At 41.6% G+C, this 27940-nt stretch overlaps 1 protein-coding gene across 9 annotated transcripts in view; it reads left to right on the forward strand.

Annotated features, from left to right (window-relative positions):
- Positions 1 to 267: 267 nt before the first annotated feature.
- LOC100698591 (filamin-C) overlaps positions 268 to 27940 on the forward strand; it is a 54514-nt gene continuing 26841 nt past the window's right edge. For 2 of the 9 annotated variants that reach the window (XM_019346599.2, XM_005475722.3), the window contains exons 1-16: positions 278 to 1837; positions 15563 to 15811; positions 17833 to 17930; positions 19466 to 19616; positions 20189 to 20307; positions 20392 to 20469; positions 21324 to 21486; positions 21783 to 21983; positions 23213 to 23335; positions 25093 to 25230; positions 25578 to 25704; positions 25962 to 26098; positions 26593 to 26786; positions 26867 to 26980; positions 27074 to 27217; positions 27781 to 27904. In XM_019346599.2, the coding sequence (XP_019202144.1) occupies positions 1456 to 1837; positions 15563 to 15811; positions 17833 to 17930; positions 19466 to 19616; positions 20189 to 20307; positions 20392 to 20469; positions 21324 to 21486; positions 21783 to 21983; positions 23213 to 23335; positions 25093 to 25230; positions 25578 to 25704; positions 25962 to 26098; positions 26593 to 26786; positions 26867 to 26980; positions 27074 to 27217; positions 27781 to 27904 (2542 nt within the window). In that variant the 5' untranslated portion in view covers positions 278 to 1455. Of the gene's footprint in view, positions 1838 to 15562; positions 15812 to 17832; positions 17931 to 19465; positions 19617 to 20188; positions 20308 to 20391; positions 20470 to 21323; positions 21487 to 21782; positions 21984 to 23212; positions 23336 to 25092; positions 25231 to 25577; positions 25705 to 25961; positions 26099 to 26592; positions 26787 to 26866; positions 26981 to 27073; positions 27218 to 27780; positions 27905 to 27940 lie in introns of all 9 variants that reach the window. The other 7 variants (XM_019346601.2, XM_019346606.2, XM_019346605.2 and 4 more) reach the window with 6 other exon arrangements.

Raw genomic sequence — 27940 nt, forward strand, 5'->3', positions numbered from 1 at the left:
TTTAGTTTGGCTCCATATTTACACTTTAGATGTGAGCTGCTGTTTTCCTCTCGTGATATCTGAGCTGGACGCAGATATTTTCAGACTCACGGTGAGTCTGTATTCCTGTCTTGTGTTTTTATAGTAAGTCTCTGAACGTGACACATAGGAAATACGCCTGATGCCACACATTTTAACTCAAAACACTACTTTCATGTTTCCTCACACATGTTCAACGAGCCCACGATTCCACAGCATGAATGCAATGATGCTACAGTGAGCCACTGTGCCACTTCTCACTTTTTAATCGACTCAACCCACTAGAATCATCACTGTGGACATTTTTTGTGTATAAAGACTATTTATATGTGTTTCTGTACAGCCAGGCTGATGTTCAACACAGCTGGGATAAAACCAGCAGCTCTTATAAAGCTCTAACTGCACACATCTGTATGTGATTATTGCAGAGCTGATCTTGGGCTTCACTCTGGGTCAAGTTCAGCTTGTTTCACGTAGAAGCAGACCGTGCTCAGCAGGGGGCGCTGCTGTTTACGTCAGTAAATCTCTTCAGTTTGTTTTATTCTTCAAAAAACTTGTATTAAACGCAGCATGAAATTTTTCTTCCTCTCTCGCTTGCTCCAGTTTGCCGCGCCTCCATTTGCCTCCATTTGGCAGCCAATGGAATTGCAGGAAGCAGCAGCACCTCATTCAGTTAACTGTAAACACCCAACCTCCATTGTAGTTACCATTAATTGTCATTAATCATTATCACAGAGTCTATTGTATTTTCAGATCTGATATGTATTTCCAAACTGAAGTAAACTTCGATGTTGTTTATTTCTGCTTTGTTATTTAAATGTCACGCAGTGATTTGATTGGCTGCCTGATGGTGATGTCATGTCCCTCCTCAGGGTGTCTCTCCAGGTTTGAGGACTAAAAATACCCGGAGGTGTCAGAGCGGCTGTGGAGCCCCGGGTCCGGCTGTCGGGGTGGGGTAGGTGGGGGTGTCCTGGTTGGGGTATCCAGCGTGTCTCCACCCCCTGCTCCGCGCCCGACCAATGATCTGCGGTCTCGGTGTCCTGCGGCTCGGAGGATGCCCGGGTCGCAGTAGTATATGGTCATGGCAGGGGCATTCCTGGAAGTCCTGCGCAGTGACGCCGAGCCTTTAAACCTCGCTTCACGCTCCCGCAGCTGCACAGCCCCACTCTGTCCACGCCGCCGCCCGTGCGTGACCACAGCCAAGCCAGCCGGAGGACAAAAGCAGACTATTCTTCACTCTTCCTCCTGAGCCTCCTCTTTCTCTGAGAGTGTGAGTCCGCAGGAGTGCCCGCGGGTCTGCATGCGCGCCTCTTTACGCACAGCTCCGTGAAGCTCCCTCCCCGCGCGCTGGGCACTGCCCCTCCGCTTCCACTGCCCCGTTTCTCTTTTTTTTCTGCCTTTCCTTCTCTTCCCACTGCGCTCGGTGCTATAAAAGGCATGTCCATGATGAGCAACAACAGCTACTTGGAGCCCCAGCAGTTCTACCAGAGCACCGCGGACATCGGCGAGGAGGAGGAGGAGGAGGAGATGCCGGCCACCGAGAAGGACCTGGCCGAGGACGCCCCGTGGAAGAAGATCCAGCAGAACACCTTCACCAGGTGGTGCAACGAGCACCTGAAGGTGATCAACAAACGCATCAACGACCTGCAGAAGGACCTGAGCGATGGGCTAAAGTTAATAGGGCTGCTGGAGGTGCTGAGCCAGAAAAAGATGTACCGGAAGTACCACAGCAGACCCAACTTCAGGCAGATGAAGCTGGAGAACGTTTCCGTGGCGCTGGAGTTCCTGGAAAGGGAGCACATCAAGCTGGTCTCCATCGGTGAGTGAGTAAAACTGAGACAGAGGCGCGTTTGGAGAGTTTACGCACGGCGTGTGTGTGTGTGTGTGTGACCTGGAAACAGAGTCAGCCCAACTGCTGGTTTCTTTCATAAGAGGGGTTTTTACAAAGGAAATCACGTGTGGCATCGGTTGGTGACTGACACGTGACAGGTGTGGCTCACAGGTGTGTGGAGATCCAGGTGTTCACAGCTGTTCAGTGCGTACAGTTTCATCAGTGGATTCATTCAAAGAGTTTCTTATTTTTAAGGATAAAAAGTCAGAATTATTAAAGCCTGCTTTTAAACTTCATCCAGGTACAGAGTGTGTGATTTTTGCAAAGGTGTCGGGAGGGTTCAGAGAAACTTGTTGAGCTCTTGAACCCTTCAAGAAATCCAGAAGTGTTTGGAACCCTCCAGATGGACGTAAATCAGCCTGCAGAGGTTTTGGAGTGGATGTGAATGATGAGTGGCCAAAGTATTACAGGGTTTTATAAATCCTGAAGAAGTTCAACTTTACCGCTCAGTCTGCAGACATGAAGTCCACGTTACTTAGTACAGCATTAAAAAACTAGTATAGATGAAGTTAAATGCACTAATCTGACTAAAGGACAGTATTTGCAGACCCAGTGTGTTTGTGCTGCTTAATTCATTGTGCAGGGGTGTGTTGGAGTCTGTGTGCCATGGTTTTCAGTGTTTATGTGAAGGTTTAGTTGTTAACAGACTCCTGTTGAGAGTAATTGTTCCTACTCAGTCTGTCTGTAACTGTGCAGGACACAAAGACTAAGCAGACTTACCTTCATTAAATAAAACATAGGTAGTAACAGTAACAATAACTTTGTTCATATAGCATGATTTTAAAAAAGCAAAGACAGATGATCAAAAACATAAATAGCAAAATCAAAGAGAGAGCCTGAAATAAAAGAAGATAAATGAGAGAGAGGAAAAATCCACACACTGAAGAAAAAATCACAGCCATCAATTTTTCTTACATTCATGAGCAGATGTGCAAAACTAAACAGCATCCACTACGACGGAGACCAGTCGTCCTGTAACTGTGCGTTGTACGGGACACAAATGAGATGTCTGCCTCAGCCCATGAGGCACTGCACACTCAGAGTAAACTAGTCACTGTAACTCTCTTTAATTGAGTCTAATTACGTTTTTGAGGCAATAAGTTTGTCTCATGTGTGACATGACTTCACTCAGGTCACCAGGTTCACACGTTTATACTGGATTTAAATATCAGGATTAAACTGGGTTTAGACTGAGCATGTCATAGTGACTGTCAGCTGGAAATAAATGCTTTAATTAAAGAAAATCACTTTTTATAATAATGTCATATTTATGATAAAAACTTCAGGAAAAACATGTTTCATTTTCATTCATTGAGCAGTTTTCAGTTTCGGGCTTTTGAATGTTTCTTGTATCGGATTAATAGAAAATACCCAGCTGTGTATTTAACTTGTAGACACCTCTCAGATATTCATGGAAATAATATTAAAATATTTAAAGAAAAATACTGACATCACTAACGAGACATGGTGGTTAAGGTTAAAGGTGAAAGTTTTCCTCTGTCCAGCTGTGCACTCAGCTCTAGAGATAAGTTTGTTTTCATGTGTTGTAGTTTTACTTTTTTTGAGGGTCTAACAGGACAAACTGAAGCTTGACCTGCTGTTGTGACTCCGCAGCTGATGGGGAGGGGGGGGGGGCTGTTAGGGGGCTGCGAGGCCTGGAGGGCGCAGTTACTTGTTGGGGTGAGGGGGTGGAGGGGTGGAGGAGCGGTGTGAGTAGGAGTTGATTGATAGCAGCACAGCTGAGCTCTGCTGTCCCTCAGCCAACAGCTGCTGAAAATAAACCCAGAGAATGCAGGGCCTCGCTAACCTGCTGAGGGGCCCGGGGGCAGAGACCTGCTGAGGGCTCCTCAGGACCCCCTATACAGGGGAACATTTAATTAAACTTTATTAATAAAATACATATGCTTTTCTATTATTTTATAGTAATTATATATATAATTATATTTAAAATATATAAAACGTCATTATACATAACCAACCACAGCTGACAGGCTTCATAAGAGGCCTGGCCTTAATAATGTTTTAGCACTAGTAGTGGGGCCACCAGGAACTCATCATCGGTTAGCTAATATATGCGCTTTGCTTGTTGTGTCTGATACACAGACACTTGATGTGTGACAGGACGTGATCTGTAACCTGATTGGCTTGTTTCCAAACCTGAGAGGTGGGTGTATAAATGGTTAATGTGGTGTTTGTGTGGCTGAGGCTGCTGAGCTGAATTGCGCATGTTCTCAAACCTGGATTCCTTCAGCCAAACTTCATTCAAATATCGGCTAATTTTACCTCCATGCCTCTCTGGCTGTGTCTCTGTAATGGTTGCCATGTGTTGCAGCAGTCAGCACACAGGAATGTTAAACTGAGGCCAGGACACCCCGCCCCTCCCTCCCCTCATAGTAACTCACTACACGCTGCTGATTTCTGAGCTGTGTTTCACACTAACTTCCTGTTACAGCTGAGGATATCCTACCTGACTGTGAGGTCACAGGTTAGACTGTACCTGTGCAGCGTTTATGTGAAAACTGTGATACCGAGTCTGTGTGTGGCAGCAGTTCAGAGGTCAAAGGTCAGGGTGGAATAGGCGACGAAGAGAGGTTCAATGTGGAGACGGTCGTCTGTGGGAGAGTTAGCGTGAGTGTGGTATCGCCTCTCCTTTTAGGAAGTACTGGGAGCTTCACTTCGTCACACTGTCGGCTTCATTAGGACCAAAATAACGAAGTTGAGTCTGAGCCTTTCTTTAAATCCTCATTCATACCCATCTGCGGGTGTGGAGGTGACCTCTTCCTGTGAGAGTAAAAAGTCATACTAAAGAAAAACTCAAAGCTCCCAGCGGGACTCAAGCCATGACCTCCAAACAAGGGCTCCTTCCAAGCTCCTGATGAGGACGTCACAGGCTGTTATACAGGACACCCTCGTACTGTCCTGATCCTCCCTGCTGAACACTTCCTGTCAGGCACCGGCAAACTGAATGAGGAGGCTGTGGTCACGCCCCGTTTGGACTTTTATGTTTGCACTTTTTTTCTTTTGTTATGAGCTTGTTGGGTTTAGATGGTTTAAACAGCTATGGTGTGTTTGCACCTTCCTTCTCTCAGAGCTCCTGGAAACCTTAGAATCACTCTGTTATGAGTCAGCGGGACAGCTTTCATTAACGATGGCTCAGCATCTCTTAAGTATCACTGAGGCAGCGTGACATCAGCTGGATGCTGGAAACTACATCAGGGGTCCAGCTTAACCAGATTAAAGTGAGCTTGTTTGGTCATTTCCAGATGTCTGAGCTCCTTTAAGCCACTGTTGGAGACAGATGTTTCAGTGCTGGGCGTCTACATGCTAGTTGGTCTTTGTTCCCTCTGAGCCTCACTGGATGTTTGTGAAGTTTGAGAGGAACAGCTGCACAAACAGCAGAAATCACCTCATCACAGTTCAAACTAACTGAGGGTGATGTGAGTGAGGAGGAGCCCATTACCAGATGAGCTAATGAGCAAAACTGGTGATGATGGGGAGGAAGAACACCCTTTAAACTGGAAAACAGGAGGAGGATCAAGGAGGAGTAGCTAACCCTAAAATCAGCAAAATTTCAAATGGGCTGCAGGAAAAGAATGAGAGATTTCAAAGCCCCGGACTTCCCCTGTGTGTGTGTGTGTGTGTGTGTGTGTGTGTGTGTGTGTGTGTGTGTGTGTGTGTGAGAAGAGAGAGAGAGATCTGGTGTGATCTGCTGACTGTCACACTGTAGTCTCTGCAGTAACGTCCAGTTTGAGTCTGAACAACAAAGACTCACTTTAGTTACTGCCCCCCCCACCCAGACTGAGACCAACCACATGACGAGAGGGTGTGTGTGTGTGTGTGTGTGTGTGTGTGTGTGTGTGTCAGCTGTCGTCACAGCTGTTGTGAAGCATTTGAAGCAGCAGCCGGAGCCCGAACACATCGAGGGGAACGATGTGTTCAGGCTCTGGCTGACAGAGTTATTATAAGTTATTGATTAGTGTGTGGTGTGTTTGGTGTGTCGTGTGTGTGTGTGCAAGATCTGGGGTATTTAAGAGTATCTAACAGTTGTACATTGGCTTTGTTTGCAGAGCCACGTCCCTAAAAAATCAGACAGACTGAGAAAAGTTCCACGCTGGAGAGATTTGATCTCTCAGCTGGTTTGTGAATGCCTCCATGCTCACCCTCAGAGGAGGAGGAAGCTGGGCTTCTCTGCCTAGACTGCTGCCCCTAGGACAATGACCCCAAACATAAAGCCAAAGTCATTAAGAAATGTCTTAAGCGTAAAGAAGACAAGAAGTAGTGGAAGTGATGGTATGGCCCCCACAGAGCCCTGAAAAAGCATTTGTTCTCACCTGCCTAAAACTTTTGCATAGTACTGTATCTATATCTAGACAGATTATTTTTATGGGGGGGTTAAAGGCCATAGTGATGGCTGCTGTAAACTAGCTGCAGTTTTAAATGCTTGTTCATATAAAAACTGAAGTGAACATATTTAAATATCTGAGACCAGTGTTGGGTAAGTTACTTTAAAAAAGTAATTAATTACTAATTACTTAGTCAATATTGTATTTAAAATACTTATCTAATTACTGTGTCAGAAAAGTAACTTAATTACTAAATAAGTAATTTTACTAAATACTTCTTAAAATCCCTATAAACCTTGAGTGGGCAAACAATAGAAAACTAAACTCTTTAAAGTAAACTCTTTAAATAATAATATTTTTAAAAGACTCTACAGTACGCAGCGGTAGCATCTCTTCCACAGTGTAGCCTGCAATCATTTTTTAAGCTCACCTTCAGACGCTTTCTGTGCTGCTGAAGTAAAATCACGTTTTGCTGCTTAGCAGGAGTTGCTGCGGTGTTATCCATGGATGATGAACAAGGATCACTCAGGAGTGTTCGTCTATGCTCTCGTGTCAGGCGCTTCAGTAGATTACTCGTGCTATTAACAGCAGCCGATTGCTTTTTCTCCCCAGGACATAGCTTACATATTACTGTAATATTCTTGTCTGCTTGTTTCAGAAAAGTGAAGAGACGGGAATATGTCCATTTCATAAAACAGCCACTCGCTTCAGCCGAGTCCGACATCTTCCGCTTTAGAATACGACTATGCAGCAAACTGGCGCGAAATGAGGTGCAGCTGCACTACAGCGATGTTAAAGCGGCAGAGTTTACTTCTACGTTTAGAAGATAAATTATTGAAATTAAATAATGATATTCAGCGAGTTTAATTATTTTACAATGTAACGCAAGTACATTGTAAGTAACTGTAATTAAAATACCTAAAAATGAACAGTAATTAGTTACTCTACTTTTTCAGTGGAAAAGTAATTTAATTACAGTAACGCGTTACTTAGTAACGCATTACACCCAACACTGTCTGAGACTGCAGCAGTGTGTGGATCATGTGATGAGCAAACTTCCTGCTCTCCGTTCTTCCTCCTGATCGCCTCTCAGATCAGCACATCTCTCTTTGACCCACCTGTTTCTTTTGACCCTCACCTGCACTGCAATCCAGTGGGGGGGTTTTTAAATTGTGGAATCTCACATGAAATCACGGCTTTATTCATATCAGCTCCAAACAGCCTCTGAGCCGTCTCACATGTCGGGTTTCTCTGGGTGGTGTTGTCAGACGGCAGGCGCCTTGTATGAGGATGACACCAGAGCGTCACTGCTACACGAGGATATACCTCACATCTATCACGCCATCTGACAAACGGTTCCCGGCTTCTGCCAAGTGTCCCTGCGGAGGGACACCTCCCTGTGGAGCCAGGGACACTTGGCAGGATTTCGGGTGTCTGAAGTTTGTCTGTCAGGGTGAGATGTTAAGCTGTGTTATTGGAACTCTGATATATATCTTTTTTTTGTCTTCATACTCCTCTCAGTCTGTTCAGCTGTTTGTTTCCTGTTTTACTTGGATAGTTTTGTTTGGTGTCTTATATTGATTTTGACTTCCTGTCTATCTCCTTGTCCCTCCTCGCCTCGTTTAACCAGAACTCTGAGGTACATTTAGTCCTTTGTTTGCTGCTCATATGTGGATGTTTTCCGTATCTAAGCTCCTCGTGCCTGGCGCTGGCTGCACTCGTTTCACGGCTCATCCAAAAGTCTTCTTCAGTCCTGACAGATGAGAGGGAGTCAGTGGTATTTAACCTGGAGGCGGATCAAATGCATGAAGGTGTGAGTGGGGCTGAATGATATAGGCGGTTGATGGCTGGTGTCATATGCCACTACCTTTGTACAGTGATGGTGCTTCAGGTCTTCAGCAGCTCAGAGAACCAAGCAGGACCCTGAGATGTAAATGTTACTGTTCCTGGATCAAGCTGTCCTCACTGAGGAGGACGGAGGCCTGAACATCGTGCATGACATGCACAGCCTGGAAATCCAGTAGATCCTTGCTCTAGGTCTGGTGGGTGATCAGCTCCCTCCTGACTGACCTGCTTGTGTCTAGCAGAGCATTTGAAGTGTCCAGCTAACTGCTTTTACCTCCTTTATTAAAGGAAGCGTTCAGAGGAAGTGAATGTGTTAAACTACTGATAAAGTACATGTTTGTGCACTGAATACTGCAGTAATAACACGTATTTCTCACACCTGGGCATGCTTTGAGGTACTAAGCTGATATAGGGATAAAAGTTCAGTGTACACCTGCTGTCACTGTGTGGACTCTGAGGGGGTAACACTACATCAGCACACTCAAAAATCCTAACCAGCTGCTGGCCCGATCAGCAGACTTTGGTCTTTTATAGCTCACAGGTGTGTGTGTGTGTGTGTGTGTGTCTTTAAATAGTTGTGGTCTTTGTGAAGTCTCCCAGGATAAACAACAACATCACATTTACTCAGCTGCCGTCCATCTGCTCAGAGAGAAATCAGGTTTGAGCGTCCAGCGATGTTCAGGAGCAGCTGATCAGTGACTGAATGAGCTCTATCTTCGCTCCATCCAGCAGGTGCTCGGGGTGGATGTTTGTGTGACAGCAGGCTGTTGTTCTGTTTCTTCTTGTAAACTTCAGCTCCAGGAAGAGCTTTTACAAAAGTGACCCACTCAAAGGCAGTCCAAAAATATTTTTTTCAGGCTTTTATTTTGAAAAAAACACTCCTTCCTGTAGTGTTTAAAATGCTTCACTGGTAAAATCAGACTGCAAATTGCTTAAAAGCACTAAAAAGTGTAAAATCTACTTTATGTTATGTTAAATTCAGCTTCCTGCAGTCAGGGTTCACCTCATGTTCATTTCTTCCCCCGACACTAAACGACCTACATATACTTTCCTACTCTGCTCACATCCAGCGGCCTGTTTTCGTACTGTGCCAGGGCAACTTGCATGATTCACAGTTCAAAATGTTGTAATAGTCCTTCTTTATCTGATCCTGCGCATCAGTGCAGCCCATCAGTTCATACTCTGTCTGAAACGAACTGTTTTAGCTCCTGTCACTTTAAAGCTAACCTTCTTCTGATTGGCCAGTTTCTGGAAGCTTGCTGAGGGACACTACCCAGTAACTGTGAACAGCACTGCCTGATTTTGTTTTTCTTTGGGGGTTTTTTTTTTTGGTATCAGCCTGAGTGAAGATGACGTGGTGCTTGCCATTAAAAAAAATTTTTAATCTGAGAGTGTTTGAAGTTTTGTTGATGTTCACTGTGATCATGTGACCATGCAACATGATAAAAATTACAGAAAAAATACACAGAGCTTTTAAAAGTCCCTTTTCTCAGTGTGAATGTTGAGGATTGAGGTTTTCTTTGTTTCGTCTGCCTTCGTACTGCAGGCGTGACCTCGCTTTGACCTCTGTGTGACTGCAGCTCAGCAGATAGTAGAAATCCTCCCACACAGACGTGAACATCAGCGTACCAGCCTGCGCCTCGGACGGGCGATCGCACAAACAATCTGCAGTCCATCAGTCTGTCACGACCTCATTCATCCTTTTAAACCACCTTCAGTTTACTGATGTCACACTGTGAGGGCTCAGAGGAAGCCTGGCCTCAGACTGTCTGACACCAGTCTGCTTCCAGTTAAACCAGTGATGGAGACATTCAGACTTTCTCCTGGTCTTAGATTGCTGAACTCTCCTTTTTCAAATTCAGCTTGACAGGAATCAGATGAAGGGATCAGTAACTTTCACTCTTTAGAGAGGAAGAGAACGCGGTGATATCAGGTTGGTGGTTAAACCACCTGTAAAAGCAGACTGTGGACACAGGTGAGTCCAAGCGTAGACGATCTTCCTCTCACAGTCACAGAGCAGAGTTTACAGCAGTGACTCTATTCTCGGGGCTGCGTTTTAAAAACGTGCTGATAAAGAGCGACAGCAGACTGGATGCCATGTCAGCAGGTAGCCAGAGGATTGGCTGGCAACTTGTTTTAACTTCCTGTTGTTGGACTCCTGCAGAGCTCAGACCCTCCTCTTTAATTCTTTCCCTACATCGTCATCCTCGTTCTTTGCTTTTTCCACCCTCCCTCCATCTCTTCCTCTCTCCACTCTGCAGCTCATAAAGCCTTTCTTTCTAAATGTCACATTACACAGCTTCTCCGTCACCCTCAGGCCTGTTCTGGAGGAGGTGACGGGGGGTTGTTTTCCTCTCACGCTGCAGGCTTTCTATCAGGACTCCATTGTTTCTCCGTGGCCTGTTTGTTTGGTAACCAATGACGACCGGCAAGCGTGGCTGTCGGACATTAACGAACAGATGAGTTGTTGTCCGGCTGGCAGAGTCCTGATTTTAGAGCCTTTAGGGGTTTTTTTACAGAAAACTCACCTCAACTCAGCTTCTGTTTACAGGAGGCGGCGCTCAAAGCACGTGCAGCTCAAACCCACCTTCTCCAAATTATAAATCACTTTTTTGAACACACGTTCACATTTTCCAGAAAGCCTTCCAGCCACAGGAAATAAGAATCAGTGGTGACGATCATGTCTGAATATGAGCCGATATTCATTTCTGTGCTTCACCATAAACTCTTTAAATGATCGCAAAATAAACTGTGTTTATCAGGCAGGGAAGGCCAGGCCAGCTGCTGCAGCAGCTCCGGTTTCCTGGGGAAAGATTACAGCGACACTCCAAACACATTTCCTCTCTGGGCGCTGGACCGGGCTAATCTTTGGGCTCCGAGTTTCCTGAGGGGTGAAGAAAGGTCATCTGAGCTCAGAGAAGGAAAATATGATTTAATGACTGGGAACACACGCAGTGGTGTTTCCATCACCTCAGAGGACATCACACTGAGATTTATTTCCTTCAGGTTTAACCTTAAACTAACCTTAATCTCACTTTAAAATAACATTAATCCCAGGAGACACAGAACAATTTATCTGCCTTGCAGAGGCTGCTGTGGTTTCAGACATGCAGAGTCGTGTTTCAATCACTTCCAGCAGGAAGATATGAAAGAAACTTATTTCGTTAGACTTAACTTAATGTCAGTTTAAACCTTAATAATATAACTTAATAGAAAATATCTTTGTGTTATCTATTTATTTGTGCAGTCACGACCTTACATTGACTTTATTTAATTTCCTGGAGGTGTAACACTAATTAAACCTTAAACTAACATAAATTATAGTTAAAAAATTATCTTAAAACCAGTCTTTGCATTTATATTTAAGAAATAATTAACCTTAGATTGTGAAGAGGACTCTCCATTTACATCAACAAAGTGGAGTCTATCAGATAGATATGATACAAACTACTGCAGCCTGTAACACCTACAGCACGCTCTAATCGCTCTAATAGATTATTATGGTCGACAGTATCGAACGCTGAACTGAGGTCTAGCTGGACAAGCACAGAGATGAGTCCACTGTCAGAGGCAGAGGTAGGAAGAAATGAAATACAATTACTTTGTTACTGTAGTGCAATTTTCAGGTATCTGTACTTTTCCTGTGTAGTTTTTTTCTTAATACTTTTTACTTTTACTGCCCACATTTTTAAACGAATATCTGTATTTTCTACTCTTTAAATTTCCAAAGCAGACTAATTACTTTTGCTTCAACGCATTTGAGGGGAGTTATTATTTCATCACTCACATCAGTGACTCACGTCAAACACATGAAAAGAAATCCTGGGGGGGGGCGTTGTTTGGTTTTTGTACCACAACCACTGCAGGTGGCCATAAGCAGCATCTAGCTACAGAAGAGGAGCAAGCATGAAGGGAGTAACGTTTTTTAAGTGTTAGGTAATTTAAAATGCAGCGCTTCTATCAGCTCAACAAACATCAGCAAACACACGAACTGTTTGTGTGCAGTTTGTCACACAGTGTGTTGCTAGCTAAAGGTCCAGCTGCTGTATTTCACAGGGAGAGAAAAGAAAGAGAGCTAACTACACTCAGAGATGGAGAAAGATACGAAAGAGGACAGGAAACGAAGAAGAGAGCTTAGATTTAAAAGGACGGCTCATTTAAAGCTTCCTTGTAAGTCCTCATGTTTTAAATCAGATACTGGGTCTGCACATGTGAAATTATGTTTTCACATGTGCAAAGAGCCCCAAAGTATTTGATTAGTCCTGCCACTTCTGTCAGATGTGAGAGACTGTTCTCAGTTGCAGGTCACACAGTAACAAAAAAGAGAGCTGAAAATGTGAACAGGCTAGTCTAAATAATTTTGGCTAAGGTTACTCAGAGTTTAAAGGTGAAGCTGTTGAAATAACATTTTATGTTTCTGCCTTATCTTTTTTAAGAAGAAAAACTGCACTTTATGTTGATATTATTATTATTATTATTATTATTATTATTATTATTATTATTATTATTATTTAAAGACAATACAATTTTGAAAATGTACATAAAATGGTACTTTATTTTTAAGTCTGCCCAATTCTGACCAGGGATATTAGGTTTTTCTGTTTTGATTGAGTTTAAATGCTTTTTTTCCAGAAATTAAAAGAGGTTGAGTTTATAATACAGTTCATGTCCACCCACTAAAACCCTTTTTAATTAAAAAAAGCGCTCTTGGACAAATTTTCTCGTGTGATTAAATGCGATTATTTGAAATTAATTAATTATAAAGTCGCTAATTAACTTGATTAATTTTTTTATTTGAGTCCCACCTGTAATTTAAAGTAAAGACAGTGTGTGACTGGCGCACAGTGACTGTGGTTACAGAGTTACTTTACATCAAGTGTAGCAGAGAATCATTCACTGAATTCCACCTTCATACCAACTTTATAGTGTCTGATATAAAGACAGCATAAACAGTGTACTGTCAGTGTATGGAAATCAGCCAGGACAACTCATGAAACATCTGCTCACATCTGGTTGAATTCAGGTGTGTAAATCCACAAAGAGCAGCAGGTCAGCTGATCACAGCCTCTACATTAAGAAAATTTACTGGAGCTCTCAGTAGAAATTGAGAGCTCCAGTAGACACACACACACACACACACACACCTGAATCCACTTGAACTCCTGACTGTACACATTTCCTGTTTAGAGGTAAAGTCACCCTCTGCAATGCAGGCAACAGAAATATAGATATTTTTTATTTTCCTTCTTTTTCTTCAGGTTCAAGCTGAAAATAATTAGGATTAAAAAGGTTAGATTAAAGTTTGTATTCCCATCTACTGATATTATTTTATCATTATGTTAATATAGCACAAGGTTCAGTTAGCTTTGCACAAAAATAGAAATGTCTTCCAAAGATCTGCTTTTACTTTATTTATTTTTTTTTACTTTTACTTGAGTGTAGAAGTAAAGTTAAATCAGCTTTTTGTGGAGTGTTTCTAACAGTAGTACCTGTACTTCTGCTTAAGTACAGAATGTCTTTACTTTTGCCAACTCTGGTCAGAGGCCATAAAAGGATCATTTGTAACCTTCACTAAAACTGTTTCTGTGCTGTGATGAGCTCTGAAACCTGCCTGAAATAAGCCATTCCTCTGCAGATGATCAGTCAGCTGTTTTACAACTACTCTTTCAAGAATATTTGAGATAAAAGGAAGGTTGGAGGCCTGTAATTAGCTAATACAGCTGGGTCATGAGATGGCTTTTTAAGTAACGGTTTAACTACTACCAGCTTGAAGGCCTGTGGTACATAGCCGATTATTAGAGATAGGTTGATCATATTTAAGGTTAAAGTATTAATTAATGGCAGGACTTCAGTCTTGCAGGAATGGGGTCTAAAAGACACGTTGATGGTTTGGAGGAAGTAATTGAAGTTAACTCAGAAAGATCAACTGGAGTAAAAGACCCTAAATAAATAGTATTACATCTGTGCAAGGATTATGAATATTTCTTTCTCTAATAGTTAAAATTTTATTTGTGAAGAAGTTCATGGAGTCATTACTAGTTGGTCTTTAGTTTGTTTTTTGTCTGTTTGGGAGCTGACACAGGGGATGGGGCAGGAGGAGAGAAGCTGCAGAGAGGCGTGCAAGACTGCAACTCTGCTTCCTGGTCCAAACTCTGGATAGTCACGTTTTGGGGGTTTTGATAAATTTGGCCAGATTTCTAGAAATGAAAGCTGCTCCATCCAATGTGGGATGGACACCATCTCTCCTAACAAGACCAGGTTTCCCTCAGAAAGTTACCCAATTATCTATAAAGCCCACATCATCAAAATAAGCTGGCATGCAGTGTTCGTGTTGGTTGTATGTGCGTGGTAATGTGAAGTTAAAGGCGCTGAAAGCAGCCGAAGCGTGAGTGAAACTCCAGCTGTGTGTTTAGAAGTCGGTTTCCTCGCCTCCTGATTGGGCAGGCCTTCAGAAATTTTAACAACACTCAGGGGAAAACACAAGGTTTTCTGCTGTTTTAAAGACGACACGTTCACATGCCAAGCTGACCTCAATATAGAAAGAAAGCAGATTCACCTGAGAATTCAGGTGTGTGACAGAAAACAACAGCAGTGTTCAGCACAGCAGGAGAAATGTGTCTGAGGGTGTCCTCCATCAGATTCATGTTAATGTGTGTGTGTGTGTGTGTGTGCGCGCATGTGTTTCCTATTTAAACTGACCTCATTCCTCAGAGCGGGGGCTGCATGACATCATGCTGCTCGCTGCTGTCGATGGATGAAACTTTTCTGAACGGTGACAGAAAAAAATAAGTCTCCTGATGTCTGAAAGATAAACAGAGAGCAGACGTGAACTTTTATTTTGGCACTCCCTGGCAGAACAGGAAACTGGGTCACGAAACGTTGGAAATCAAATTCAGCTGAACGTGACTTTAAATTAATCAAAACCATCTGTTAACATCTGTTCACTGATTCTGCGGGCACAAGTTTATTTCAGCCTAATGTAGGAAAAACTTCTCCATACGTCACAGAATCAAAATACAACAACAGCACACGTAAAAGTATAAAAATATAATCATCTACAGTCATGATACAAAGAAAGGGGAAAGTTAAAAACAACCTCATATGAAAACAACCGTGACACATTACACCGTGTCTTTATTTAATTAATAAAACTGAGTCCATCTCATATTTCAGCAGCAGTAAGTTGCACTGATGGTTCCTGTGTGACTTCATCAGTCTGTCTCATTACTGTGGGGGATTTTCAGTCCACTCTTCTTCACAGCCATGCTTTAGTTCATTGAGGTTTGCAGCATTCATTCATGCACAGCTCTCTGAGCCCTTTAACCTGCTAACTGATGCTTGTAGAGTCTGAAGTGTAGTTCTTGGTTTTGTTGCTCAGTCTGACATCAGGGTGGATTTGCTGGGGCGCTCACTCCTGGAAAGACTGTCACATTAACACACCTGAATGACTCTGTATTTATTTCAGACTCCAAAGCCATCGTGGATGGGAATCTGAAGCTGATCCTGGGTCTGATCTGGACCCTGATCCTCCACTACTCCATCTCCATGCCCATGTGGGAGGATGAGGATGACGAAGACGCCAAGAAACTGACTCCTAAACAGCGTCTGCTGGGCTGGATCCAGAACAAGGTGCCCCAGCTCCCCATCACTAACTTTCACCGAGACTGGAGGGACGGCAAGGCGCTGGGAGCTCTGGTGGACAACTGTGCCCCCGGTAGGATCCCACCAACACTGCACACAGTGCGCAGAGACGCTGATGTTTAAGTTAAAAAATGATCAGTAAAAGTAGTTTAAATGTCTCTTTAAGACAGGAAGCTGACTGAGTTTGGTTTTCTTTAAAACGTTCCTGTGATTTAAAGAAAAGCAGCTGCGGTTTTCCAGGAAGCTTTCCTCAGCTTCCAGGAAAATATAGACGCTGTCAAATAAAAACTTTCCCTGAAGCCGTCAAACTGTCTGTTAAAGTGAACATTTGCTTAAATCATCTGTGAGCTGATGTGAGGCAGCTGCTCTATCTAAACTATTGATTTGTTCCTGTGTCAAAGATTTCTCCAGAAAACCTGATATGTAACTTCCTGTATTGATGTCTGGAGGCTTTGGTCATCGGCTGAGCGCTTCACTCTGGCTTCATTCAGCTACTTGTGAAGCTGCTCTTTGACATTTTACCAAACAGGCCCACCAGACTCAAAGACAGGAGACAAGAACTAAAAGAAAGTATAGTCCTGGAGCTGATCCAGCCCCGCTAACCTGGAGTCAGGCTGTAAAAATGTCCTGACTTTGCAGGAAAAGTTAAGATCTTCACATGGAAGTTAGTACAGCACACGTGAAGGAGGAGGAGGAGGAGGAGGAGTTAATCCTCTTATCAGCTTCAGGCTCAGAGTGTTTCTGTGTTTCTGCTTCATGTCAGCAGCTTCAGGAAACCAGCAGCAGCTGAAATCTGCAGTTTCTGCTCTGATCCTCATCAGAGAGCAGCGAAGGACAAATATTTATAACTCATCAGCTTTAATGTTCAGCTGATTTTGAGTTTTTCAGTCCAGGGTGAGGTGTGCCTGATATTTTCTGATCTCATTTATGAGTTTGTGAAGCTTATTATGCAGCCAGAGGCTCATTACCTTTGTGGAAATATGTTCAAGTAATTTATGAGGACAAAGTGTGCGTGCTCAGGGCTGATTATAAGAAACTGGCTGAACATGTTGTTCCATATTCTTTGTTTTGATCATCATTTCTCTCTGATTAAGGCCTAACAGAAGAATCCTCCTGTTTTATGTTTAATAACAGTCACATATTTTATTCATGTTTTCTGCTCCAGTTTCATAAATGCTTTTTCTTTCTCTTTCACCATTGGAAACATTTATCTTTAATATTTCCTTATAACAGACCTGCATTAACTAACTGCAACACCTCCTCCATTTCCAGTTTGTAATCAGCACTAAACTGTGAAAATATTCACAAATAATTCTAAGTTTCTAAAATAGAAATGTTGAGAAGATCTTGTTAGTTTGACTCTGTAAGTCTGACCCTGGACGAGGTTTGATGATGCCCATGTGCGTCTGCTGCCTCTGTTTGGATGTAAAACCAAAAAGAACTGAAACGAGCAATCAAAATAAAACCTAAAACCTGTAATAACTAAACCTACAGTTTAATTATAAAGCTGGTTTCTCCTAGATTACAAAGTAAACCCGTTCATCCATTTATAAATCTGTAAAACATAATTACAACAAATTTTAGACATTTGTTTGTTTTCTCAAGAATATTCTGTAATTTCACAGTGAAGCATCAGCAAGTTTGAGAAAATTGTGCACATGAAACAGAAGTAGTCAAAATGTCTTTTAATTATAAAGTACTCTGTAACTTGGAAGTACGTTTGAAGTAGTCAAAGTCCTTAAAGAGCCCATATCACATATTTTTATGTTCATAATTTAATATGTGGCATAAATCAAATATGTAAAGTTTTTTTTTCATGCTTGTTTGATATTAACTCTCAAACTTTGTCTCTTATGGAAATGAACTTGTGTCAGACATGTTCTGAGTTTCTAAAGCTTGAACAAAAAGGAGCTCGTTACACAAATCAGGGGGAAAAAAACTTATTTTGAAATATTTTCTCTGCAAACTGTTAAGCAGGAGCTCGTCGGATGTTCTGCAGCAGAGGCGACTATGACTGCTCTGACTGAACGCCGTCCTGGAGGACAGACTAGTCTCCTGTGTATAATGAAACCTCTCTGTCTGTGCTGCCTTCAGGTCTGTGTCCCGACTGGGAAACATGGGATCCCAGCCAGCCGGTGGAGAACGCCCGGGAAGCCATGCAACAGGCTGACGATTGGCTGGGAGTGCCACAGGTAACACCTACCTCCGCACGGACTGCAACACATTCAGTGTCTGTTCTCTGAGCTTCTTCTTACTGATTAATGAGAAAATCAGAGCCAAAATCTAGGAAACAGCTGCAAAATAAAAGCCTCTGCTTTACTGAACATGGAAGAATCAGGGATAAGTTGACCTGCATGCTGTTTTTATCTGCCGGTGAGCTTTGTGGTTCCTTTGAATTCAGGCTCAGAGGATATATTTGTTACGATTAAACTGAACTTCAGAAATAGCAGTCGTGGTTGAGCCATGATCCATGTGGAGGATTCACACACTTGACTCTATTTTCAGCCTGCAGAGATGTGAGCAGGTTTAAATTAGCAGCAGAGCAGATGAGTCAAAGCGATTGTTCAATCAGTAGTCTGAGGCAGGAAGTCAGAGTTTGTGTCTGAGTTCAGCTGCTGACTAATTTCTGCAGGTCGGAGGTGAATTAAGACTCTCTAATTTCCCAGAAAGTCTGATCCTAAAATTCAACTGCCAGAGTCATGTTAATGAGAAACGCAGAAATCTTTTAGTCAGAACCTGTAATGAGAGGAATAATGTATAAACTTTTTCACAAGAAATTAGAGGGAAATGATTTGATAAGGAGAGCTTAAGTGGAAAAACCACATAACGATGATAATAATGATAAAACTCTCCTCCAGCTTTTTGCACTGTTCTCAGGTTGATTCAGGCTGTTTTCCTCTGAGATTTCAGACGTCTTCTCACTCTCCTGCACTGAGCAAGCAGCTGTTTACCATTTCACCAACCCCTCATGTGTTCTGTTCCTTTGTTATTCATGTCATTAAAAAACAGATTTTCTGATCAGATGAAACCATTCATTTTGATTTCCCTCCAGTTTCTCTTCCATGGAGGATTTTGGACTCGACTCACTCGATCTCTTATGAACTCACTCACTTCGGCTGTTGGAGATTAGAGACATCTTTATCGAGGCCGTCTGTTGTGTTTCTGGCAAAATGAAATCGTTTTTAAATTTCCAGCTGTTATTTTTTAAATAAGTATTTGCAGCTGGAAATGTATTGATTGTAACAGGTTTACTGACATGTTCACAAGCTCATCAGCTAATTTATGTCCTACCACTCTGGGTTCACGAGAAAGAGTAGGGCATCCCCTAATCAGAAGGTCGGTGGTTCGATCCTCAGTGCCTCTATTGTGTGTGTACGTGTGTTTCTGGGTTAGTTAAAAAGTGCTTAAAGTTGGAAATTATTATAACTTGTTGTGAAAAGTGCTTTGAATGCTGAGTTAGAGTAGAACACTGCTATAAAAGGACCAGTCCATTTAACATAGTTCCAACTTAAAAGCAAAGCAAACAAATAAAACTGCAACAAAATCAGGAGATGTTAAGCATAATATGAGAAAACAAACTTCTAGCTGCAAAACGATTTTCCTTGAAGGTTTTTAAACTTTAAAGAAATCGTCAGTAAATGGAAAACTTACCTTACCAGTCATACAGGAGAACAGTTAGCAAGGACATGTAGTTCCAGTTCGATAAAGCTTGAGTCTTCCTCTCCAGGTGATTGCTCCTGAGGAGATCGTCGATCCTAACGTGGATGAGCACTCTGTCATGACCTACCTGTCTCAGTTCCCTAAAGCCAAACTGAAGCCCGGTGCCCCCTTGAGGGCCAAATCGCTACACCCCAAGAGGGCTAAGGCCTACGGACCAGGTGAGTGGAAAGTGCACAGGAACAAAGTTCATTAATCAAACCTCAAGTTTTATCGAAGTTTTAGAAAAATTTCTGGTAGAATCGACTCATTCGGAATGTACAAAAAACTTATTGTGACACCTCAAAATTCCATCAATCATCATTTAGTTTTTGTCTCATTACTCAGAACAAAGAAGCGATCTGAGGATGTGTTTGGGCTTGTTTAACTACTTTTTATGTTTCATAGATGAAACACTGAAGTGGAAAAAGATGATTGCTAGATTTCCAGAAGATTAAAATGTTTAATAACTGCAGATGCACATTTAAACTGAAATCATGCTCAAATAGCAATTTTATTTGTACTGTTAGCTGAATTAAATCAAGTTTTCTAAATATTTTATCGACATCAACACATTACGGCCCTAAATACAGAAACAGTTAACTTTATTGTAGCTTCTGTTGTTAACACGGGAATACCACATCTGAAAAACTGTGTCGCCATTTATGTAGTTCGATGCTATCAGAGGAATTTCACAAACATTTCCATTCATTACTTCAAACAATGAAGTTACGTGTGATCGCTGTGTTTGCAGGTATCGAGCCTCGAGGTAACATGGTTCTGAAACCAGCAGAGTTCCTGGTGGAGACAGTGGAGGCTGGACTGGGAGAAGTTCTAGTTTATGTGGAGGATCCAGAGGGACACACAGAAGAGGTCCAAACACCCTGACATTAATTTAAAAGGACAAAAAAGTTCAATATAACTGAAATGATGCTGAATCATTTCTGTCTCCATCAGGCCCGAGTCATCCCCAACAATGACAAGAACCGAACCTACTCTGTGGTCTACCTGCCCAAAGTGGAGGGGCTTCATAAAGTAAGATGCTCTCACTGTACAGCTGAAAGAAGTACAGTGGTTCTTACGTTATTCATCAGAAATACAGGGCCATGGTTCCCAACGTTCTTCATCTGATGGACCTGCACAGGATATAACATGGACCCAGAACCCTTCATGTTTGAAGGGGAACCATATATATATATATATATATATATACATATATATATATATATATTTATATATATATATATATATATATATATATATATATATATATATATATATATATATGTATATGTATATATATATATATATACATATATATATATATATATATATATATATATGTATATATATGTATATATATATATATGTATATATATATATATATATATATATATATATATATATATATATATATATATATGTATATATGTATATATATATATATGTATGTATAGTTGATTCTGTCATCATGCACAATCATAATAGCATAATAGTTCAACGACTCATGAATAACTGCATACTGTTTCACCATTTATCAATTTTAGTCATGTATGCATATCTATTTGCTATCATTTATCAGTTCCTTTTATTAACTGGTGATTTATGCTCTATTTTAGTCTCTGTAATTTTTTAAATGTTTATGTTTGAGCTAATCTTTCTGCAGAAGAACCCCCTGTGATGCTTATACCCCTGATTGGGGAACACTGAACCAATGAAATTAATAACTCACATGGATCATGTGTGGATAAAGGAGATGTTTCTTGTTTTGCCCTTTTGACAGGCTCTGAATGTTTCCTGCTTCCTTAGTCTTAGCTCTTGGTTAGTTCATGGAAACACAGATTTATGTTTGTGGACCTAACAGGCCTTTGCGCTCCTCTTCCTCTCAGGTAAAGGTGTTGTTTGCTGGTCAGGACATCGACAGAAGTCCCTTCATTGTAAATGTTTCAAAAGCCATGGGCGACCCAACCAGAGTCCAGGCCCGCGGGCTGGGACTGCAGCCAATGGGAAATGTGGCCAACAAACCTACATACTTTGATATTTACACTGCAGGTAAGTCTCTGTTAGTTTGTCTGAACTACATTCCCTTAATAAAAGAAAACTGATGACAAGTTTTTCTTCCATCATTACTCTTGAAAGAACAAATTAAAACCAAAATTATGCACAAAAACATTTTGCGTGATCAATGGCAGTCTCTCGGAGGGACTCTGACTCCATATTTCCATTAGCTCTGGGTATCCACAGCTATATTTCCTGCAGATGACCTTCATTGTCTGATACTGTTCCAGTGACTGTCACATTCCTCCTACAGTGTTTAAAGGTCTTGTTATTCTCTGTCTGTACACCAGGAGCGGGTGCTGGAGATGTGGGCGTCATCATTGTGGACTCAAATGGCCGCAGGGATACAGTGGAGATTGTCCTGGAGAACAGAGGCGACAGTGTATTTCGGTGCACCTATGTCCCTGTCCTGGAGGGGCCTCACGTCGTCTGTGTGACTTTTGCTGGGCAGCAGATTCCCAGGAGTCCTTTCACTGTCCACATCTCCGAAGGTGGGCTCCTCACATTTACTTTATGTCTACAACACCACAAACTGACCTTTCTAACTCTTTCCTGCATTCTAGGTACTAGGCAGTTCCTTCGATGATTTAAAATTAAAGCCAGAATTTTGTCCTAAAGCATGTCCTATCTTATATTTAATTCTTTATATCTGCAGATATATTTTTATTTCATTCATTTAATATAGTCAACTTAAATATTTACAATATTTATTTTAAACATTTAACTGACCCTGCCTCTTATTGTAATACATTCACCAGCACAGATCTCTGATCAGCATGCGTGTAACATTAAACTTCAATGGACTTTGTAACAGGAACCTATGGTATGATCCAAGTCCAGGTCTGTACTTCCTTTATGGTTCACTCTGTGGACTTTCAGGTTTTTAGGCTGTGGTGTTTGATCACCTCCGGTTTGCTGGAACAGGATATGGATATTTATATGGACTGGATTATGTCTGACTTGGCTATTCTTGATCTGGGATTTGGCTACTTTTGGTCAGGACTTGTAAGCCATGTTTGGAGTGTTCCTATTTTGTCTTAATTTAGAGCCTAAATTTAGGGTATTATTGGCAACTTGGTCTTGTCTTGTAATTTGTTGCAGAAGTAGCCTTGGGATGTCATGTTGGATTAAACTAATTTGGAATTAGATGAGAATTTTTTTTTCAATATTGCACTTAAGAATTATCTGCGATTTCCAAGGATTTAAGATATAAATCAGGACCGTGTTGATCCGGGACACTGGGTTTGGGAATAGCTTGCCTTGATTTGAAGTCTAACTTGACTTATCTTTGAAAATGGGACTAGCCTGATTCAACTGACTTGAGAAAATTCCAGTGACTTGAGACTAACTTTGGATGCAGAATTAAACTTTATCTCAGCTATCTAAGGGTTTAATTTATGTTGGTTAGGTGGTTAGGTCTGGGCTAGTTTGTTTTGGGTTGACTGGATTTCCTATGTTTTATTTAGCGTTGGTTTGTTGGTTGTGTTTGCTTTGTTTTAGTTTTGTTTGGATTGATTTGGCTGGTTTGCTTTATTTTAGTTCATTTGGGTTGGGTTATTTTGGGTTTGCTTAGCTTTAGTTTGGTTTGGGTTGGGTTGGGTTGATTTGGTTGAATTTGGAGAGTTCGTCTTGCTTTGGTGACGCTGCCCTTTTTCCGATCTGGGTTCTGTCCTCCTTCTGCTGATGTACAAATGCATCATACTGTTATTCCCTCCTTCAGTTTCACAGAGTGTCCCTCCTCCTGGGTCTCCAGTGCAGATTGTACCTCAGTCCATACGCACCCCACCTGCTGACAAGACCAGGAGAGCTCCTCCTCCAACACCACCCAAACCCAGGCGACCAAGTTAGTACAGGCCATTGACAGGATGCGACTGGAGCCTGCCTGCGCTAGCCTGGTCTTTTCAGCTGTCAACTGTCTTCACTTTGGCCCCATATGGATGGGGTTTCCCTGCCTTACAGCATGTCCTGGCACTGCTTCATCCTGAGCAGCTTGTTCTTTTTCTACACCTCAGAAGCTGAATGTGGTGGTCCAAAGCCCTCTCTGAATGGCATCAGAAATAATTAGGAATTATTTAACTTCATCATTATTTTATCAATATTATTTTATTACACTTTATTTCTATAGAAATTCAAGCTTAACTAATTTACATTTGGGCTGGTGGTGGTGTTCTGGGATGCATTTTGTCAAAACTATCTGTCCTGAGAACGTGTTGTTAGGTCAGTAGGTTGATAAAAGCAGCAAAGAAAGCAATTCCAAGTAACTCAAAGTGCCTCATGCAATGAGAATTTTGGAGCTAAGCTATTTACTGCTCAGTTTCTTCATTATTGGTTGTTTTTTTTAGCTCCATTGCCCACAGATTCAACTGTGTCAGCAAAAATCCAGAATATTCTCCTGAGTGGGTTAGTATGTGTGGTGGGTCACTTCTTGTAAACATTTGGAGACTTTTGTTTGGTTTAGACGGTTAACAAAAAACTCTACAAGAACCATTGAAGGCTGGAAAATGACACTGACAAAGTAGCCCAAGAACAGCTCAGATTTTCTTGGTATCAGTTTTAATTTGAAGGAATTTAGTACAGTTGAACAGGGTTCAGCTGTATAAGGAGGTATTAAGAAGAAGTGTGTTATGAAAAAGTTAAAAATCTGGGTTGTTTTATTGGTTTGAATCTGTAATTTGAATAACAACTAAACAGAATAAGAAGTGTTAATAAAATCTTAGCAAAACAACAAAATTAACCACTTTAAAATAAAGTGGTTAGCAAGTGACTTTATATAATTATATATAATCAGAGAAGAGGCTTAAATGCCCGAGTGATCTTCTACTCACTCCTCCCCAACATCATCATCAACCCTGCCTGTTCTTCCTCACGTCGCCTTCAGTAACTCTTCCTTCTGCAGCTAACTGACGCTCTATCCTCTGAGTGCATCGTGTTCTCAAATCTGATGCTTCAAACTTTAGTTTAAGTTTAAAGAACATGTTGGTCTATAGCAAGTTTTTCCTTCTGTTTGCTATTAAGTTTGTGTGTATTTGGTATTTATCTTGAATCTGCAGCTCTGAATTCTGATTTTATCTCGTCTTCATCTTTGCTGCTTTTCCCTTTCAGCCTCAGCAAACTGCTTTTTATGGCGCTGATCAGCTGACTAATGAGAAGCTCGTGCTGCTCTGTGTGTGTGTGTGTGTGTGTGTGTGTGTGTGTGTGTGTGGGTGTGTGTTGTTAGTATATTTTAGTTAGAATCACTGTGTACTATTGTACACACAATAATCATTTGACTTTAATCAGCTGTGCACTGATCAGTTTGAGAGTAAATGAGTAATCTGTGAGATTAACTGTTAATTTCTGAGACCAAATTAGCTCAAACTCAAACTCCTGATCTTAGAATCCTCCATTTGAAGCTTCATAGCTCCTCCATGACAGCAGCAGACTTTATGGCTTCAGCTGAAGGAGGCAGTTGGACAGATAAGACAGATCCTGATGATTCTCCAGGAGGTTCAGTGTAGGATTACATAGGAAGTATGAAACGGGCTCTGTGTGTTTGTGTGAGTTTCATTATCATTTGAACGTCGTCTCCCAGTCTAACCTCCATCTGACTGGTCCTCGCAGCCTGTAACCCAAACGCCTGCAGAGCATCTGGCAGAGGTTTGCAGCCGAAGGGTCTGAGAGTGAAAGAAGTGGCAGATTTCAGAGTTTACACCAAAGGAGCCGGCAGCGGGGAGCTCAAAGTCACCGTTAAAGGACCAAGTAAGACAGCAAGACTCACCGACCCATGAGATTCACCGACTGGAGCTAAAATCCCTTTTAGGAAACACATTTAAACACAAAACTGAAGAGAACCCCTCTTTTTTGGGGGGGGGGGGGTCAGATCACATCAAACACATTTTAATACAGAACACTGACTACAGCTGATATTTGTGAGATTTTTAATGATGGAATTAGCGCAGTCAGACCCTTACAGAATATCCTGTGTATGTACATTTGTGAGTGTATTTTACAATAATTTTCTATTTTTGGTAATTGACTTTATTTTCATTTGAAATTCAGCTCAATAAAGGTGGACTGATTGTGGATTATGTTTATTTTTAATCCAGAGGGCCTGGAGGAGCCGGTGAAGGTGCTTGAGATGGAAAATGGCCTGTATGAGTGTAATTATTACCCCATCATGGCAGGAAAGTACATCGTAACCGTCACTTGGGGCGGACACAGCATCCCTCGCAGGTGAGGTTGATGAAGTGATTATACATAATACTACATTTTGGGGAGTTAACAGTGTTTCTTACATTTGTGCATTATGTCACATATAGTAACAAATGCATGCATTTTAATCATTTGGCCATGTGATGCCATATAAAACAAAAGATATTGTGGCTCCAAGATTGAACCCTGAGGTACTCCAGTGGCTTGTGTGCATGTATGTAAAAAAAATTTTATCTGAAGTAAATATAAAAACTAAACAATTTGTTCTGTTTTTCCAGCCCATTTGAGGTTTATGTCAGTGAGGAGGCAGGGCTTCAGAAAGTGAGAGCCTGGGGTCCAGGTCTGGAGACCGGTATGGTCGGGAAGAGTGCTGACTTTGTGGTGGAGGCCATTGGAACTGAAGTGGGAACTCTCGGTTAGTTACAATAACATAAAGATGGGACTCAGGAAAACATTAAGAGGTTAAGGTGCCCACTTATGGTCAAAAGTAATCCACAGTACTTCAACATCTAGTTGAAAAAATATTGTTAACTTTAATAAGGATGTAACATTTCTGCTGCATCTATCAATCGAAAGGAGGCCAATCGTGTTACAGGAAATGTAAAACCTTGTATGTTTCAGTAAACAGCTACCAAACAGAGCTCCACATCTTTTATTTGTTTAAATGGTTATGGAATAAGCTGCAGACCTAGGCCTTTTCAACAGTCCGGTTACTTTTGAGCGTCTGAAAACAGGGGATTGTGTGTAAGATGTTTGTCACTGTCGAAAAGCCTCTGCATCTGATGGTATATACTGCTATTTCTGTGAATATTTGTGTGTCATGTAAAGTATTGAACTCCATGGGCAGATCCCATTGTTTTCACATTCATCACTGATAGGCAGTGTATAAATAAGAGCATGTATGTGCAGGTTTCTCTATCGAGGGGCCCTCCCAGGCTAAGATTGAGTGTGATGATAAAGGCGATGGATCATGTGATGTTCGATACTGGCCGACTGAACCAGGCGACTACGCCGTCCATGTTGTTTGTGATGACGAGGACATCAAGGACAGTCCCTTCATGGCCCACATTCTCCCTGCTGCCAGTGACGTCTTCCCTGAGAAGGTCAGATCAGAGCCTTGTTGAGTTTCAAACATTTTCCTACATGTTTGAGTTTTAAACATGTGATGTGTTTACTTCCTCAGGTGAAATGTTACGGTCCAGGTCTGGAGCCTTTGGGCTGCATTGTTAACAAACCTGCTGATTTCACCATTGATACCCGTGGAGCTGGCATCGGAGAGCTGAAGCTCTATGCTCAGGTGAGGATTCAGAGGCAGCCTCTTCGTAATGTTTTAATAACACATTAACATCTTTTCAAAATCACACCAGTGTAAAATCTGTTTGTGTTGCAGGATTCAGATGGTTTCCCCATCGACATCCAGATCACAGATAATGGAGACAGCACCTACTTCTGTGTTTACATTCCCACAAAACCCATCAAACACACCATTATCATCACCTGGGGTGAAGTCAACGTCCCTAACAGCCCGTTCAGGGTATAAAACCAACACCAAATATAGTCTCACATTAAAGTCACTGAAGTATATCCTTTAAATCTGTTAATCCCACTCACAGTGTCTGCAGTTTGTTGCAGTGTAAACTGGTCAATCATTAACACGAGTTTGTTAATTTAATTATTAGCAGCTTACAACAGACACTATGTGAGATTAGTTTTAGCTTTGTTTTTTGTTAGTAATCAGTAAAACATTAAATGGAAAAAACTAAATTAACCCTTAACTTAAGCAGATGTCTGCTGAACACTATTTTTATTGGTTAAAGGACAAAATGCTGTCATGTAAATACAGAACTTTAGGGGACCCATGATAGAGCCTTGAGGTACTCCAGTGGCTGCAGTGTTTTAATAATAGTGTGTCAAGAGCTCAGTGTATCACCTCAAATGTTTCTTAGCAAAAAAAGATGAGTTTAAAATTTTCCTTAAAAGCATGGATGTTTATATTCCATGATTTATTCCATATTTCAGATTTTGCATTTATTTGTTAGAGTCTAGAAAGAAGCCCAGTTTATTGTCTCTAACAATGATCGTGATGTTGTGAATAAGGTGACTATTGGAGAGGGCAGCCATCCAGAGAATGTGAAAGTTTATGGTCCAGGTGTGGAGAAGACAGGACTGAAGGCCAACGAGCCGACTTACTTCACTGTGGACTGCAGTGAAGCCGGACAGGGTGAGACCTGTTTGATGTCCTATGTCCTCTTTTCAT

The sequence above is a fragment of the Oreochromis niloticus genome, linkage group LG17, assembly GCF_001858045.2.
Source record: "Oreochromis niloticus isolate F11D_XX linkage group LG17, O_niloticus_UMD_NMBU, whole genome shotgun sequence".
NCBI classification, from domain to species: domain Eukaryota; kingdom Metazoa; phylum Chordata; class Actinopteri; order Cichliformes; family Cichlidae; genus Oreochromis; species Oreochromis niloticus.